The sequence below is a fragment of the Mustela nigripes genome, chromosome 14 (genome assembly GCF_022355385.1).
Source record: "Mustela nigripes isolate SB6536 chromosome 14, MUSNIG.SB6536, whole genome shotgun sequence".
In the NCBI taxonomy this organism is placed as follows: domain Eukaryota; kingdom Metazoa; phylum Chordata; class Mammalia; order Carnivora; family Mustelidae; genus Mustela; species Mustela nigripes.
The window spans coordinates 92,638,937-92,654,853 of record NC_081570.1 but is presented as its reverse complement, the minus strand read 5'-3'; the positions used below and the strand labels follow the sequence as shown (position 1 = coordinate 92,654,853).

Genomic DNA, 15,917 nt, shown 5'->3' with positions numbered 1-15,917 from the left:
ATAAATAAAAATCTTTAAAAAATAAAAAATTAAAAAAATGTATTCATTCAGTAATTATTAAACTCTTACCAAGTCAGGTGCCCAGTAGTATATAAGATATAGGGGATAAAAAAATAAATGCTCAGAGTTTATTTATTCATTTTTTAAAAGATTTTATTTATTTATTTGATAGAGGTGGTGAGAGAGCACAAGCAGGGGGAGCAGCAGAGGGAGAGGGCGAAGCAGGCTCTCCGCTGAGTAGGGACCCTGATGTGGGCCTCAATCCCAGGACCCTGGGATCATGACCTGAGCCGAAGGCAGATGCTTAACCATCTGAGCCACCCACGTGCCCCCATTCATTTATTCTTTATAAAGATTTAAGAAACAATTTTATCCATTTATTTGAGAGAAAGAGAATGTGCAGGAGGTGGGGAGAGAGAAAAGCAGGCAGGGAGCCTGATGCAGGACTTGATCCCAGGACCCTGAAATCATGACCTGAGCCAAAGGCAGACACTTAACTGACTGAGCCACCCAGGCGCCCCAAATGCTCAGAGTTTAGAGGGATAAGTGGTTACGACACAATGTGGCAAGAACTGAGAAAGCATTATTAAGAGCTTCACAGGACAAGTACATCAGGTAGTTGGGGCAAGACCTCATAGAGGAAGCTAACTCAAGATCTTTAATCTCATACAGGAACTCCTTGGCAAGACTTGGGGGGAAAAAGCATGCCTCATGTGCAGAGAACAGACTGTTTGGTACAGTCAGAACACTGGGTAGTTGGGCAGATATGACTGAAGGGAAAAGAGAGATGAACAGATGCCTGGTAGTGAGGGACTTTCTATGCGTTTAAAGAAGGAAATAATTCGATGGCTCTAAACACAGGTGTGATGTGACCAAATCTACATCCCTGCCACAGGATGGACAGGGCGTGGAGGAGTGAAGGCTTTCACAATCACCCAGCTGAGAGTGAGGGGTGGTTAGCAGGGCTTGATTGCCAAGTACATGAGTGTGCACGGGTAAGTGAGACAGAATATGCAGGAGGAAGAGCTGGGAAGACTCGTGCCAGGTGTGGGGAGCCTGAGGTGCCTGAGGACGCCTGGTCACCGCGCAGTGGACTGCTCTCGTGCCCCTGGCCTTATGCTGGAGATACAAAGACAAGACCTGATTTGGAAGAACTTGGAGTCTAGCTGAGGAGAAACGAACAGATGGATTTCAGTAGAACAGGGAACATGGAAAGTGGACCTTCCCAGAAATGTGTACCTGGAGCTTAGTGGGGAGGTCTGGACGCAAAACAGATTTGTAAACTGAAGTGTTCACTTCATATTTACATGATCACATTTACATGAATGACAGCTAAATCCCCGGGTGTAGAGGGTATTGCCCAGGGACGGTGGGAAGAGGAAGGTGGAAGAAGATGAAAAGGCCTCCAAGAAGCCGGAGAAGGAAAGGTCAGGGAGGTGGGAACCAAGGGAAAAGAAGACTTCAAGAAAGAGTAATGGCCAAGTCATGTGAGAGTAGAAACAATGCCCACAGGAATAGACAGTCATGTTACTAGAGTCATCATCAGGACAGGGTGGAAGACAGAAGCCAGGTGGCACATGTATTTAGGAATAAATGTACACAGTATATTCTTTCTAGAAATTTGGCTCTAAAAGGTGTGAAAGAGGGAAGGAAAAGAGCAGAAAGCAGAGGAGGGGCAGTTGCACAAAGAAGAGCAGTAGACAAAGGATGTAGGGCCAGTGAGGGTATTTTTTTTTCTTTTTAAAATAAAGAATTCAGTTTAAATCCTGAAGAGAAGGAGCTAATAGAAAGGTTAAAAGTATGCAAAGGAGGGGCGCCTGGGTGGCTCAGTGGGTTAAAGCCTCTGCCTTTAGCTCGGGTCATGATCCCAGGGTATTGGGATGGAGCCCCACATCGGGCTCTCGGCTCAGCGGGGAGCCTGCTTCCTCCTCTCTCTCTGCCTACTTGTGATCTCTGTCAAATAAACAAATAAAATCTTAAAAAAAAAAAAAAAGTATGCAAAGGATTCACTGATCCTAAATCAGGAGATCAGAAACCTTCTCTTTGCATATCTACGAAGGTGGTGAAAATGTTAATCTCATCACTACACCTTTCTTTGCATTCTTTCAAATAATAACCTGGCTCAAAAGGAAGAGAAGAAAGGAATCTCTTAAATCCTTTTTTCTTCCACCAGCTTAACCTTTTCCCCACCTTGCTTTTCACTCCTGGAGCAGATTCTGAGGACAGCTGGGAGTCTGCCTGGAGAAGCATGGGGAAGGCAGTAACGCAATTTTTAGCCTGCAGCCCTGGTCAAAACCTCTGGCAGCAGGTTTAACAAGCCCACCAGGTGATTCTGATGTACACTCCTGTTTGGGAACCACTGACAGAGGAAAGCGATCCAGGGAGGAGGAGCAACACCTGACAGGTGGCTAGCAGATTGCTGGGCACGTGGAATGAGCAAACTCCCAGGGTTCCAGGTTGCACCTGCAGGGAGCAGAAGTACATGGGGGGGGGGGTAGGGGGGCTGGGAGTGGGTGTCACTGCAACGTTTAACTCTTAATCTGTCAGTGCCTAAAGTTTTAGACAAATGAAGCATTGGCTTAACCCAAAACTCCATAATTAAAACTCTGCTGATAATTACTGGCCCATTTCAAGCTATCTACCCATAGAATTTTTTTGTGTTTGTTTGTTTGTTTTAAAGATTTTATTTATTTATTTGACAGAGAAATCGCAAGTAGGCAGAGAGGCATGAAGAGGGGGTGGGGAACTCCCCACGGAGCAGAAAGACCGATGCAGGGATCAATCCCAGGACACTGAAAGCACGACCTGAGCCAAAGGCAGAGGCTTAACCCACTGGGCCACCCAGGTGCCCCTACCCACAGAATTTTAATTCTGGGTGGGACGTGGGACTTAGGGAATCTTTCAGGATGTCAAGTAGCACAAATGAAAAAACCAGTACGCCACACACCCATACCTGCTATTCCGAGATGGATTTTGAGAGTCTCTCCACCTTTTCTGTCTTCTTCCAGAGATTCAGATTCACCAGCAATTGGTATAGACATCGACGTAGAAGGAGGCCTATAAAAAAATATTCCTAAGGATCAGAACTTGATTGATGGGTGAATCAGAAAACTTGCTAGTGGTAATGATTGGCTGTGGAGTCAAAATCAGCCTTAGTAAGGTGCCTGCATAATGCTACCTCGTTGAGTGTGAGCGTAATAAAAATCAACAAATACTGGATGAGCTTCCTCAAAACTGGAAAAAGATTCATGGGGGGATAAAAAGGATTTTTAATCAACAGAGAATGTGAGACCAGAAAGGGCACTGCCTTCACTGAGTCCGGGAAAGAGAGGCGCTCTGTCCACGTGTCCCCAGCACCATCAGTGCATGATGCTTCAGGTGTCAACTCTGAGACAACATGGGGACCTGTGGCGCATCGAGCACCTCTGCATCTGAGGTTGGGATCTTCTTTTCCCAAATCTGCTTTCTTCTTGTATTCCCCTACTCCGAATGCCATCATGGTCCATGAAGTAACCAAAACCAGAATCCTAGATGCTGCCTCTGGGTCCTCCCACTCGCATTTCTCCACAGCCAATTTCCAAATCACACAGACTCTCTCATATTTCTCCTATTTATCATCTCTTGTCAGCCTCCACTAATTACTTCAGTTTGGTCTTCTTTATACATTATGACCACGAGAGTCTCCGCACAGGTCAGCCTCCCTCTATCCATGCTTTGGTCACTGGGGTCCTTCTGAAGTGTGCCTGTGAACATGTCTCCATCCCTCCACCTCTTAGACCCATTCTCCAGCTTTCAAGGGGCTCAGCCTGTAGCCTCTTCCCTTTCTCGCCCTCTCTCATCTCTGCCATTTCCAGTCCAGCCTGACTTCAGGGCCACAACACTTTTAGCAATACCTTCAGTTTGGCACCCCTTGTTCTGCAGTCTCAAGCACCTTGAAGAGCCCCAAGCCTTTTCTTCATTTACTGCTCAAATACTGGGGCAAATAAGCACTATGTATAAAATTCATTAACCATGGGAAATAAATGATATTAAGGCAAATATAAAATCTTAGCCAGGCCCTGGCCGCTCTCCTAAGTCTCCCTAGACAACTCAGTCAATGTTGAATAAATAATCACTGACTGTTTAATTTGTGTCAGTTTTTATTCTGTTACCCCTTTTTGTTCTGAAAATGGTTTTGTACCCCTTTATCAGAAATTGTGTAATATAGCTCAATTACAGAATGAAAGAGATGAGATTTTAATTTCACAGTAATGTTTACAGCATATGAAAAATAACCTAAAATGACAATATTACCTACTTAATTCCTGCCCTGTAACAGCACCATAAACTTGTGCAAGCCATTTTCTTTTCCTAGAGCATCTTTACCCATCTCCTCTGCTTCATAATTTCCTATTCATCCTCTAAAAATTAGCTCAGTGTCACCTGACCTCAGTGAAGACTTTCCTGGCTTTTTTTTTTTTTTTTAAGATTTTATTTATTTATTTGACAGAGAGAGAGAAGAGAAACAGAGAGAGAGGAAACACAAGCAGGGGAAGTGGGACAGGGAGAAGAAGGCTCCTTGCTGAACTAGGAGCCCAATGTAGGGCTCACTCCCAGGACCCTGGGATCATGACCTGAGCCTAAATGACTGAGCCACCCAGGCACCCCAACTATCCTGGTTTTTAAGAAAAAGTAGTTAGGGATCGTCTCTCCTCTATGCCTTGAGAGCACCATATGTCCTGTGTCCACCTCCCAAATAAACAGTGAATCCTTCAGAGCAGGGGCTGGTCTTAATTTAGTTTGATAAATGTTAGCACATGGTAAACAATCAATGCACATGTACTGAATAAACGAGTGACTCTTGGGACCTTGGACAAATTAGTTCCTTGACCTCTGAGCCTCAAGGTCCTCACTTTAAAAATATGGAAAAAGCATCACAGAGTTGTTTCAAGAATTAAACTGGGAGATAATAATAGTCATTAAATCATTTTGACAAATAGTAATTTCCTTCCTCCCAGAATGTGAATGTTCCAGAACCCCAGCTACTCAAGAGGATTACATCATCCCTAGATCTGCTCCCCCACTAAGTTGTCAGGTGCCAGTGAAGCATAGAATTTCTCTCCCAAAATATCCTTTGTCTTTATTAGCACTAGTGGTTTGCTTTCTTTTCAGCCAGTTTCATACTTTTACTAGAGCTGGTGGATATTTGATAAGTTGCGGAGACTACAAAAGAGAGTTTAGGGCAGACAGTGATGAGCCTGACTTATCAGCTGTCTTATTCATAAATATAGGCTCACGGTATGAAATTTGTCTTTCAGAAAAATAATATAAGCCATATTACAGATCCTCTGCTCATAAAATATCAAAACTAGAATTTAAAGCTAAGAATGTTAAAGATTTGCTGTATTCTTGTTAATTTCTCTACTAGGTTTTTAAAAACTTTTTACCATGAAAAATTTAAAGACAGACAAAAGCAGAGAAAATAGTGGAATGAACCTCCCCAGCAGTTAGTCACTTACATCTAGGTTTTACAGACAAATAGTCATGTCACTCAATTGCTTCGTGCCTTAGTTTTCTCACCTCTAAGATGAGAACTTGGATTATATAACACGTTTAAAACTGTGAAGCTCCCTAAGAGACTTCAGGGGTAGTGAGGTATTTTATCTTTTTGACCCACAATAGAAAAATGCTATATACTGGGATTCATCATACATTTGAGCAGAAGGACTTTGTGACTAAATATTCTGAAAAAAAAAAAAAAAATCACTGGACTAGTCAACTTCCAACATTATTTTCAGCTCTAAAGCACTGTGATTTTATATTTCTAATATATACTAAAATACAACCTAATAAAAATAATTTACTTTTTACATCATTTAAACACTTTCCTATTCAGTCCACACTCAGCATGTACAAGTGCATGGATGTGTTAGAGGTGTCCTTTTTCCACTGACACATGCACAATTTCAGATACTTAGAGAAAAGAGAAAATAAATATTGGGGGTTTCATTTTCCTGAGAAATACTTTTATGTATCTTGGGATTAAGTAAGGTCTGTTTATTCTAATGAGTTACAAACATCTTTTTCTATAAACAGAAACTCTAGATTATCAGATTTATATTCCTGGAGATAAAACAGAATATAGGATGATCTATTTTTTAGCTCTTTAGTATTTCAGTTGCACAAATAGATAAAATGCTAGAGAAAGGGCCAGAAAGGGAATATTTATAAGTTCATGAGAAGGAATGGTGAATTCCTTTTCTTTTACTTACTTTTGCTGCTCATTTTCTCATTTCACCCTAAGCTGACTCCACTAGAAAAACACTGTTACCTAAGAAGCCAAATACAGCATAGCAAAAATTGTTTAGTCCTAAGAGAGCAGAATATAAAGAAATAAGCCAGGAAATTAAGGTTTGAGAGAGGACAATACAGGAAGGATAAGTTACAGTAAAGTGCATAGTTTAATCAATAACTGATTTGGACAAAAATATGTATTTTCATCTTTATAAAACACTGTAAATAGGAAACTATACAGACATCACTATTGAAAAAAAATTTTTTTTAATTTAGATTGAGAGAGAGTGTGGTGGGAGGGCCAGAGGGAGAAGAAGAGAGATAATCTCAAGCAGACTCTCCCCTGAATGCAAAGCCTGATAAAGGCTCGATCTCACCTGCCTGAGATCATGACCTGAGATGAAATCAGGAGTCAGACACTCAATTGACTGAGCCACTCACGAGCTCCTGGACGTTACTATTAAAAACATGAAGTTGATACACAGGGAAATAATTCAGGTTTCTTCTTCTAAATATATTTTTCTCAGATATTCAAATAATATATAATTAACTTTTTTTTTTTTTTTTTTGGGCTCCTAAGAGCAATCCTACTGCCTTTTCCTATTCTGTTCACTCTCCTACACTCTGAGGACTTCCACACATCTTTCCTAAAACCCCCACCTCCATCTTTCCCATCCCCACTCCTCAGTGATCATCTTGTTTCCTATTTCACTAAGAAGTCAGGAACAATTTGAAAATAAGTTCTATTCGCTTCCACTTTTCATATACCTGCACCTGAACCCTATCCTCTACCTTCATTCCTCTTGACAGTCCAAGGACACTGTCTAGCAACTGTCCTTTTTCTCTTCTGTACCATATCTCGCCTTCTCTATTGAACCATTCCTATCAGTACACAAATATCCTGAACCATCTTCCATCTTAAAACACACCAAAGACCTGCCCTTGACCCTGAATCTTCACTTTATTTGTAATCCCATTTTCTGTTCCTTTTTTTTTTTTTTGCAGCAAAATTCCTCCTAAGAATTGTTTATATTTTCTCCAATTTCTCTCTTCCCAAACCTTCTTTAACTCACTCCAATAAGGCTGTAGGCTCATAGGATTCTACTGAAGTGCTTGTTGAAGGCACCAATGGTCTCTGTACTGCAGATCCAAAGGTCAATTCTCAGTCCTCATCTTCCGTGATCCACATCCATGGTGTGGGACAGAGCTGATTAATCTCTCCATTTTGAAACTCCTCCTTCACTTGGTTTTCAGGCCAGTCCTCTCCTTTGGTTCCTTCCTCCTCTCTCACAGTTGTTCCTTTGCTGGTTCTTCCCCATCTCCCTAATCTCCAAAACACTGGGGTATCCCACCCCTCAGTCTGTGTTCTTTTTCTTTATTTATACTCACTCCATCTGGGCCATTTAATCAAATCTCATGGCTTTAACTACTATCTATGTGCTGATGACGTCATGATTTCCAAATGTGTATCTCCAGCCTGGGCTTCGCCACCGACTCTGTAGTGCCATATTCAACTGCCTACTTGAGAGGAGGAGTCAAGATGGCGGAGAAGTAGCAGGCTGAGACTACATCAGCTAGCCGGAGATCAGCTAGATAGCTTATCTAAAGATTGCAAACACCTACAAATCCATAAGCAGATTGAAGAGAAGAAGAACAGCAATTCTGGAAACAGAAAAACAACCACTTTCTGAAAGGTAGGGCTGGCGGAGAAGTGAATCCAAAGCGACGGGAAGATAGACCCCGGGGGGAGGGGCTGACTCCCAGCAAGCGGCGGAGCAACGGAGCACAAAATCGGGACTTTTAAAAGTATGTTCCGCTGAGGGACATCGCTCCAGAGGCTAAACCGGGGCAAAGCCCACGCGGGGTCTGCGTGGCCTCAGGTCCCGCAGGGTTACAGAAGGATCGGGGGTGTCTGAGTGTCGCAGAGCTTGCGGGTATTGAAAAGGGAAAGCCGGCTACAGAGACAGAGCCGACAGTAAGCTCACAGCTCGGTGTTACCTTGAACCGGTCGCAGGCTCAGTGAGCTTGGAGCAAGGCTGGAGGTCAGGCAGACGGGAGTAACTGGGCGCTGTTCTCTGAGGGCGCACTGAGGAGTGGGGCCCCGGGTTCTCGGCTCCTCCGGGCCGGAGACCAGGAGGCCGCCATTTGTATTCCTGTCCTCCAGAACTCTACGGAAAGTGCTCAGGGAACAAAAGCTCCTGAAAGCAAACCCGAGCGGATTACTCACCCCGGCCCCAGGTAAGGGCGGTGCAATTCCGCCTGGGGCAAAGACACTTGAGAATCACTACAACAGGCCCCTCCCCCAGAAGATCAACAAGAAATCCAGCCAGGACCAAGTTCACCTACCAAGGAGTACGGTTTCAATACCAAGGAGAGCAGCAGAATTCCAGAGGAGGAGAAAGCAAAGCACGGAACTCATGGCTTTCTCCCTGTGATTTTTTTTTAGTCTTGCAGTTAATTTAATTTTTTTCTTTTTCTTTTTTTTTCTTTGTTCTTTTTTCTTGCCTTCAGGTAATTTTTTTTTTTTTAATTTTTACCCTTTTCTTTTTTAAAGTTTTTTAACTAGTTTATCTAATATATATATTTTTTCTTTCTTATATTTTTCTTTATTCGTTTTCTTTTTTTTAATTCTTTTCTTTTCTTTTTTTTTTTTCTCTTTTTTTTTCTTTCTTCCTTTTTGAACCTCTTTTTATCCCCTTTCTCCCCCCTCACGATTTGGGATCTCTTCTGATTTGGTTAAAGCATATTTTCCTGGGGTTGTTGCCACCCTTTTAGTATTTTACTTGCTCCTTCATATAAGCTTATCTGGGCAAAATGACAAGACAGAAAAATTCACCACAAAAAAAAGAACAAGAGGCAGTACCAAAGGCTAGGGACCTAATCAATACAGACATTGGTAATATGTCAGATCTAGAGTTCAGAATGACAATTCTCAAGGTTCTAGCCGGGCTTGAAAAAGGCATGGAAGATATTAGAGAAACCCTCTCGGGAGATATAAAAGCCCTTACTGGAGAAATAAAAGAACTAAAATCTAACCAAGTTGAAATAAAAAAAGCTATTAATGAGGTGCAATCAAAAATGGAGGCTCTCACCGCTAGGATAAATGAAGCAGAAGAAAGAATTAGTGATATAGAAGACCAAATGACAGAGAATAAAGAAGCTGAGCAAAAGAGGGACAAACAGCTACTGGACCACGAGGGGAGAATTCGAGAGATAAGTGACACCATAAGATGAAACAACATTAGAATAATTGGGATTCCAGAAGAAGAAGAAAGAGAGAGGGGAGCAGAAGGTATACTGGAGAGAATTATTGGGGAGAATTTCCCCAATATGGCAAAGGGAATGAGCATCAAAATTCAGGAGGTTCAGAGAACGCCCCTCAAAATCAGTAAGAATAGGCCCACACCCCGTCACCTAATAGTAAAATTCACAAGTCTTAATGACAAAGAGAAAATCCTGAAAGCAGCCCGGGAAAAGAAGTTTGTAACATACAATGGTAAAAATATTAGATTGGCAGCTGACTTATCCACAGATACCTGGCAGGCCAGAAAGAGCTGGCATGATATTTTCAGAGCACTAAACGAGAAAAACATGCAGCCAAGAATACTATATCCAGCTAGCCTATCATTGAAAATAGAAGGAGAGATTAAAAGCTTCCAGGACAAACAAAAACTGAAAGAATTTGCAAACACCAAACCAGCTCTACAGGAAATATTGAAAGGGGTCCTCTAATCAAAGAGAGAGTCTACAAGTGGTAGATCAGAAAGGAACAGAGACAATATACAGTAACAGTCACATTACAGGCAATACAATGGCACTAAATTCATATCTCTCAATAGTTACCCTGAATGTTAATGGGCTAAATGCCCTAATCAAAAGACACAGGGTATCAGAATGGATAAAAAAACAAAACGCATCCATATGTTGCCTCCAGGAAACTCATTTTAAGCCCGAAGACACTCCAGATTTAAAGTGAGGGGGTGGGAAAGAATTCACCATGCTAATGGACATCAGAAGAAAGCAGGAGTGGCAATTCTTACATCAGATCAATTAGATTTTAAGCCAAAGACTATAATAAGAGATGAGGAAGGACACTATATCATACTCAAAGGGTCGGTCCAACAAGAAGATCTAACAATTTTAAATATCTATGCCCCCAACGTGGGAGCAGCCAACTATATAAACCAATTAATAACAAAATCAAAGAAACACATCAATAATAATACAATAATAGTAGGGGACTTTAACACTCCCCTCACTGAAATGGACAGATCATCCAAGCAAAAGATCAGCAAGGAAATAAAGGCCTTAAACGACACACTGGACCAGATGGACATCACAGATATATTCAGAACATTTCATCCCAAAGCAACAGAATACACATTCTTCTCTAGTGCACATGGAACATTCTCCAGAATAGATCACATCCTCGGTCCTAAATCAGGACTCAATCGGTATCAAAAGATTGGGATCATTCCCTGCATATTTTCAGACCACAATGCTCTAAAGCTAGAACTCAACCACAAGAGGAAGTTTGGAAAGAACCCAAATACATGGAGACTAAACAGCATCCTTCTAAAGAATGAATGGGTCAACCGGGAAATTAAAGAAGAATTGAAAAAAATCATGGAAACAAATGATAATGAAAATACAACGGTTCAAAATCTGTGGGACACAACAAAGGCAGTCCTGAGAGGAAAATATATAGCAGCACAAGCCTTTCTCAAGAAACAAGAAAGGTCTCAGGTACACAACCTAACCCTACACCTAAAGGAGCTGAAGAAAGAACAAAAAAGAAACCCTAAGCCCAGCAGGAGAAGAGAAATCATAAGGATCAGAGCAGAAATCAATGAAATAGAAACCAAAAAAAACAACAGAACAAATCAACGAAACTAGGAGCTGGTTCTTTGAAAGAATTAATAAAATTGATAAACCCTTGGCCCGACTTATCAAAAAGAAAAGAGAAAGGACCCAAATAAATAAAATCATGAATGAAAGAGGAGAGATCACAACTAACACCAAAGAAATACAAACTATTATAAGAACATACTATGAGCAACTCTACGCCAACAAATTGGACAATCTGGAAGAAATGGATGCATTCCTAGAAATATATAAACTACCACAACTAAACCAGGAAGAAATAGAAAGCCTGAACAGACCCATAACCAGTAAGAAGACTGAAACAGTCATTAAAAATCTCCAAACAAACAAAAGCCCAGGGCCAGATGGCTTCCCAGGGGAATTCTACCAAACATTTAAAGAAGAACTAATTCCTATTCTCCTGAAACTGTTCTAAAAAATAGAAATGGAAGGAAAACTTCCAAACTCATTTTATGAGGCCAGCATCACCTTGATCCCAAAACCAGACAAGGAATCCCATCAAAAAAGAGAGCTATAGACCAATATCCTTGATGAACACAGATGCGAAAATTCTCACCAAAATACTAGCCAATCGGATTCAACAGTACATTAAAAGGATTATTCACCACGACCAAGTGGGATTTATTCCAGGGATGGAAGGTTGGTTCAACATTCGCAAATCAGTCAATGTGATACAACACATCAATAAAAGAAAGAACAAGAACCATATGATACTCTCAATAGATGCTGAAAAAGCATTTGACAAAGTACAGCATCCCTTCCTGATCAAAACTCTTCAAAGTGTAGGGATAGAGGGCACATACCTCAATATAATCAAAGCCATCTATGAAAAACCCACTGCAAATATCATTCTCAATGGAGAAAAACTGAAAGCTTTTCCGCTAAGTTCAGGAACACGGCAGGGATGTCCATTATCACCACTGCTATTCAACATAGTACTAGAGGCCCTAGCCTCAGCAATCAGACAACAAAAGGAAATTAAAGGCATCTAAATCGGCAAAGAAGAAGTCAAATTATCACTCTTCGCAGATGATATGATACTATATGTGGAAAACCCAAAAGACTCCACTTCAACTGTCTACTTGAGGTGCCTGGCTGGATGTTAAATAAGGATCTCCAGCGTAACATATCCAACACCTAAGCTCCCAACCTCCAACCTTGCCTCTCAGAGGCTCTTTCATTTCAATAAATGAGTTACTCTGGCCCTAAACCTTGGACTACTGGAACAGCCTCCTAACTCATCTACTGATTTCTGACCTTGCTCCCATCATTGTTCCTACAAATTGTCTATTCTCTACCTAGAAGCCATAAGTCAGATAACTTTAGTCCCCTACTCTAAACCCTCCAGTAGTTTTTTATCTCAGGTTATAAGCAGCCAAGGAGACTCTTTATCATCTGACCCCATTTCTTATCCCCCTTCTCCCCATTCTCTGTTCTAGACATACTGGTCTCCCAGCAGTCTGTTGGACATACCAAACACACTTCTCCATGAGGCCTTTGTCCCTGTTTCCTCTACTTCAAATGCTCTTTCCCCGAATATCTGCATGGTATGCTTCCCCCACCCCCCTTCAGGTCTCTGCTCAAATACCATCTCTGCCAGGGAAGACTTTCTTTTTTGACTACTCTCTCTATAAAACAGCACACTTTCTCCCCACATGCCCTCCTACTCCGCATTATTTTTCTCCAAAGCACTCTTCCCATCTTTGTATTATACATTTATTTCTTAGCTTACTGTTTTCCTCTTAAGAATATATGCTCCAATATATCAGGGACTTTTTTTTTCCCATTGCTGTTTCTCTTGTGTCTAGAATAGGGCCTAGCACATGGTAAGGCATTTAACAAGTATTTATTGAAGACATGACTAAGTCCATAGAGATCAAATTAAAAAACTTAATTTGTATAGTTTCACCCAAAACTTGAAGATGATGAAAGATCTACAGCCTAAATAAATTTAGAGTGCGAGGAGCTCATTTGATAAAGGGTTAATAGTAATTTCTATGTAGGTCAGGCAGCCTCCTAGGAAAAGAATGGTCTCTTTCTGGGTAAACAATACAATATATGAATGTAAAAATTTAAACAAAAAAAAGTCACTATTATACTTTCAGATAAATAATTCATTTACTGAGAATCAACTTACGTTTTAAAACACGGGTCACCAGACATCAGCTGCATACTGATCAAAACCTGGGTATTAGAAAATGAAATACGATTACAAAAGTCCCCTTGAGAGAAGAAGCCATGTTATGCTAACCCACACCTCCCCCACAGAACCTAGGCCAGTATTTCCTACTTAGAGATTATTTGATAAAGCAATTGCAGAATTGAGTTACATCCAGCATTAAATTGCTGCTTGTTTATACAGACCATTTTCCAACATTCGAAACCTGGTAATGGCAAAAATTGGTGCTGGAAAGATGGAAAGGGAGAGCAAGTGCCACAATGTGATGCCCCGCGGGGTGCCCTGGTCGCCCTGGTCTCCTAGATTCCTATGGCGCTTCGGTGTCTCAAATGTTTCCCTCCAACCTGCCATGTTGATGCTTCAAGGGGAGTTTGTGGGGGCTTGTGAGAGAAGAATGCTCCTGGCCTTTGCTCTATCTTTAGAACAGAATTTAGGGGCATCTGGGTTAAGTGGGCTCAGTCAGTTAAGTGTCTGCCTTCAGCTCAGTTCATGATCCCAGACTCCTGAGATCAAGCCCTGCATCAGGCTCCCTGCTCAGCAGGAAGCCTGCTTCTCCCTCTCTATCTCCCACTCCCCCTGCTTGTGTTCCCTCTCTCACTGTGTCTCTCCCTGTCAAATAAATTTAAAAATCTTAAAAAAAAAAAAAAGAACAGAATTTAAAGTTTTGTTAATGCTTTCTGAAATGTTACTTTTCTCTACTTGCTGATGGTCTCTTAAGACTCGGCCGTAGGATCTTGTTTTGTTCTTGCAGGAAAAATAATGGTAATAGCAGGAATAACAACAATGTTAACAGCAATTGTGATTTGAGAATTGTGTGTCAGGCATAAGCTAAGTGTTGTATACTGCATGATTTCATTTACTGTTCAAAACTCCAATGAGAGACTCATACTTTCCTTTTTTTTATTTTTTATTTTTCATACTTTCCCTCTAAGCTCAGAAGACAAAGTGGTATTTTCACTATCAGGTAGCTAATAAAGGGCAGATGTGAAATCTCAAACTAGGACTGCATAATACTGAAAACTCATGGTCTTTATGAAGAAGAGAATATTTATTTATGTGCATATTTTCTACCTAGTGGCTGCCATATATCCTAATAGAACCTCATTTCTTTCTTATTTTTTCACCTCTGTACCTCTACTACTGTTCTTTTTCTGAGCACTACACTTATTAAATGTGGGACCTGAGCCAGCTGTGTGGGCATCCTTATCCCCTCCACTTTCATAGAACTCCACAGTCTGGTTTCTAACTACGTAAACACAGCACTCTTGAGTATCCTGAATGTCTCAGAAGGGATGGAGATGGCACATGCAGCTTGTAAGACACTGCGTGGGGAAGGAGAACAGAAAGAGTGGGACATGGTTGGAGGAGGTGTTTGTTTTAAATACAGTAGATATGAGAGCTGTTTCTTCATATGTTAATGAGAATAATTCACTGGAGAAAGAGATGGTTAGGAAAAGGGATAGTCCAAGCTGCAAAGCTCTTGATCAGGCAAGCTTTGGACTCTAGCACTTAAGAGGAAGGAGTGACTTTGGACAGGGAGAGGGACATTTCCTTCATTGTCATGGGGGCAGAAGGCATAACAGGGCTAGAAAGACAGGAAGAATTGTAAATTCTGCAATAGGAAGATGAAGGAATTTGAATCTAATGACTTGTTTTCTCCATAAAGGATAAAGTAGGACCACTAGCTGAGAATAAGGGTGGTGTGTAGAGATCTGAGAAGAAAGAAGGTACAAAATAGATTATTTGGTAACTGGGAAAGGACACTTACAAAGGAAAGAGAGTTGCTTGATGGCAGGGAGCAAGACTATAGGAACAGCGGCTGGATGGTTGTGTGATATTCTCCAGTAACATTCAGCAATTAGGATGCAGGCCCAGAGAGGACAGTTGAAGTTGAGTTTAACTGGGGTTGGGGGTTCGCTGGGAGAGAGCAATGAGGGAGATGGGCAAAGGAGTAAGAAGTATTTTTTTTTATTTGAGAGAGAGAGAGCACAAGCAAGGGGAGCAGCAGAGGGAGAGGGAGAAGTAGGTTCCCCACTGAGCAGGGAGCCTGACATGGGGCTTGATCCCAGGAGCCTGGGATCATGACCTGAGCTGAAGGCAGATGGCTTAAGTGACTGAGCCACCCAGGTGCCTCACAAGAAGTGTTTTTAAGCATAAGAGAATCACGGATTCTGGAATCTAAGCTGGATAAAGAGGGAAGTAGAGGGAAGTGGAGGCTGGTAGGCAGTGGGAGAAGAGTAAGGTGAAGGACAGCTAAGTGAGCAGTAGACCAAGAGGACTGGAAATGTAAGGAGACAGAAGTAGCAGAGGGGAATACCAGTCGTGAGGTTTCTAGAGATAGAAAAGTCTAGAGTTTGGCCATGGGGGGAGGAACTGAGAAGAAGAAAAAGAAAAGGATGCTGGAGAAGGGTAGTTTAAGGAACAGAGAGGCCTCTCGTACAAAAAAGATTAGCTTGAGGGAGAGAATGCGTAGAGAAGACAGTCCACAAGGACAGATCACCCACCAGATGGTGAAGCCACCAAAATATGACGACAGAAGGGATGGAAAGAGAATTTGTGAGCCAAGAGCTAAGTCATCAAT

General features: G+C 41.5%; 1 protein-coding gene across 2 annotated transcripts in view; it reads right to left on the bottom strand.

Annotated features, from left to right (window-relative positions):
- The window catches only part of EEIG2 (EEIG family member 2), an 83,660-nt gene that overhangs the window by 13,484 nt on the left and 54,259 nt on the right, over window positions 1–15,917 (bottom strand). For both annotated transcript variants that reach the window (XM_059375599.1, XM_059375600.1), the window contains 2 exons: window positions 13,295–13,341; window positions 2,954–3,057 (listed from right to left, as the gene is read on the bottom strand). In XM_059375599.1, coding sequence (XP_059231582.1) covers window positions 2,954–3,057; window positions 13,295–13,341 — 151 coding nt within the window. The remainder of the gene's footprint in view (window positions 1–2,953; window positions 3,058–13,294; window positions 13,342–15,917) is intronic.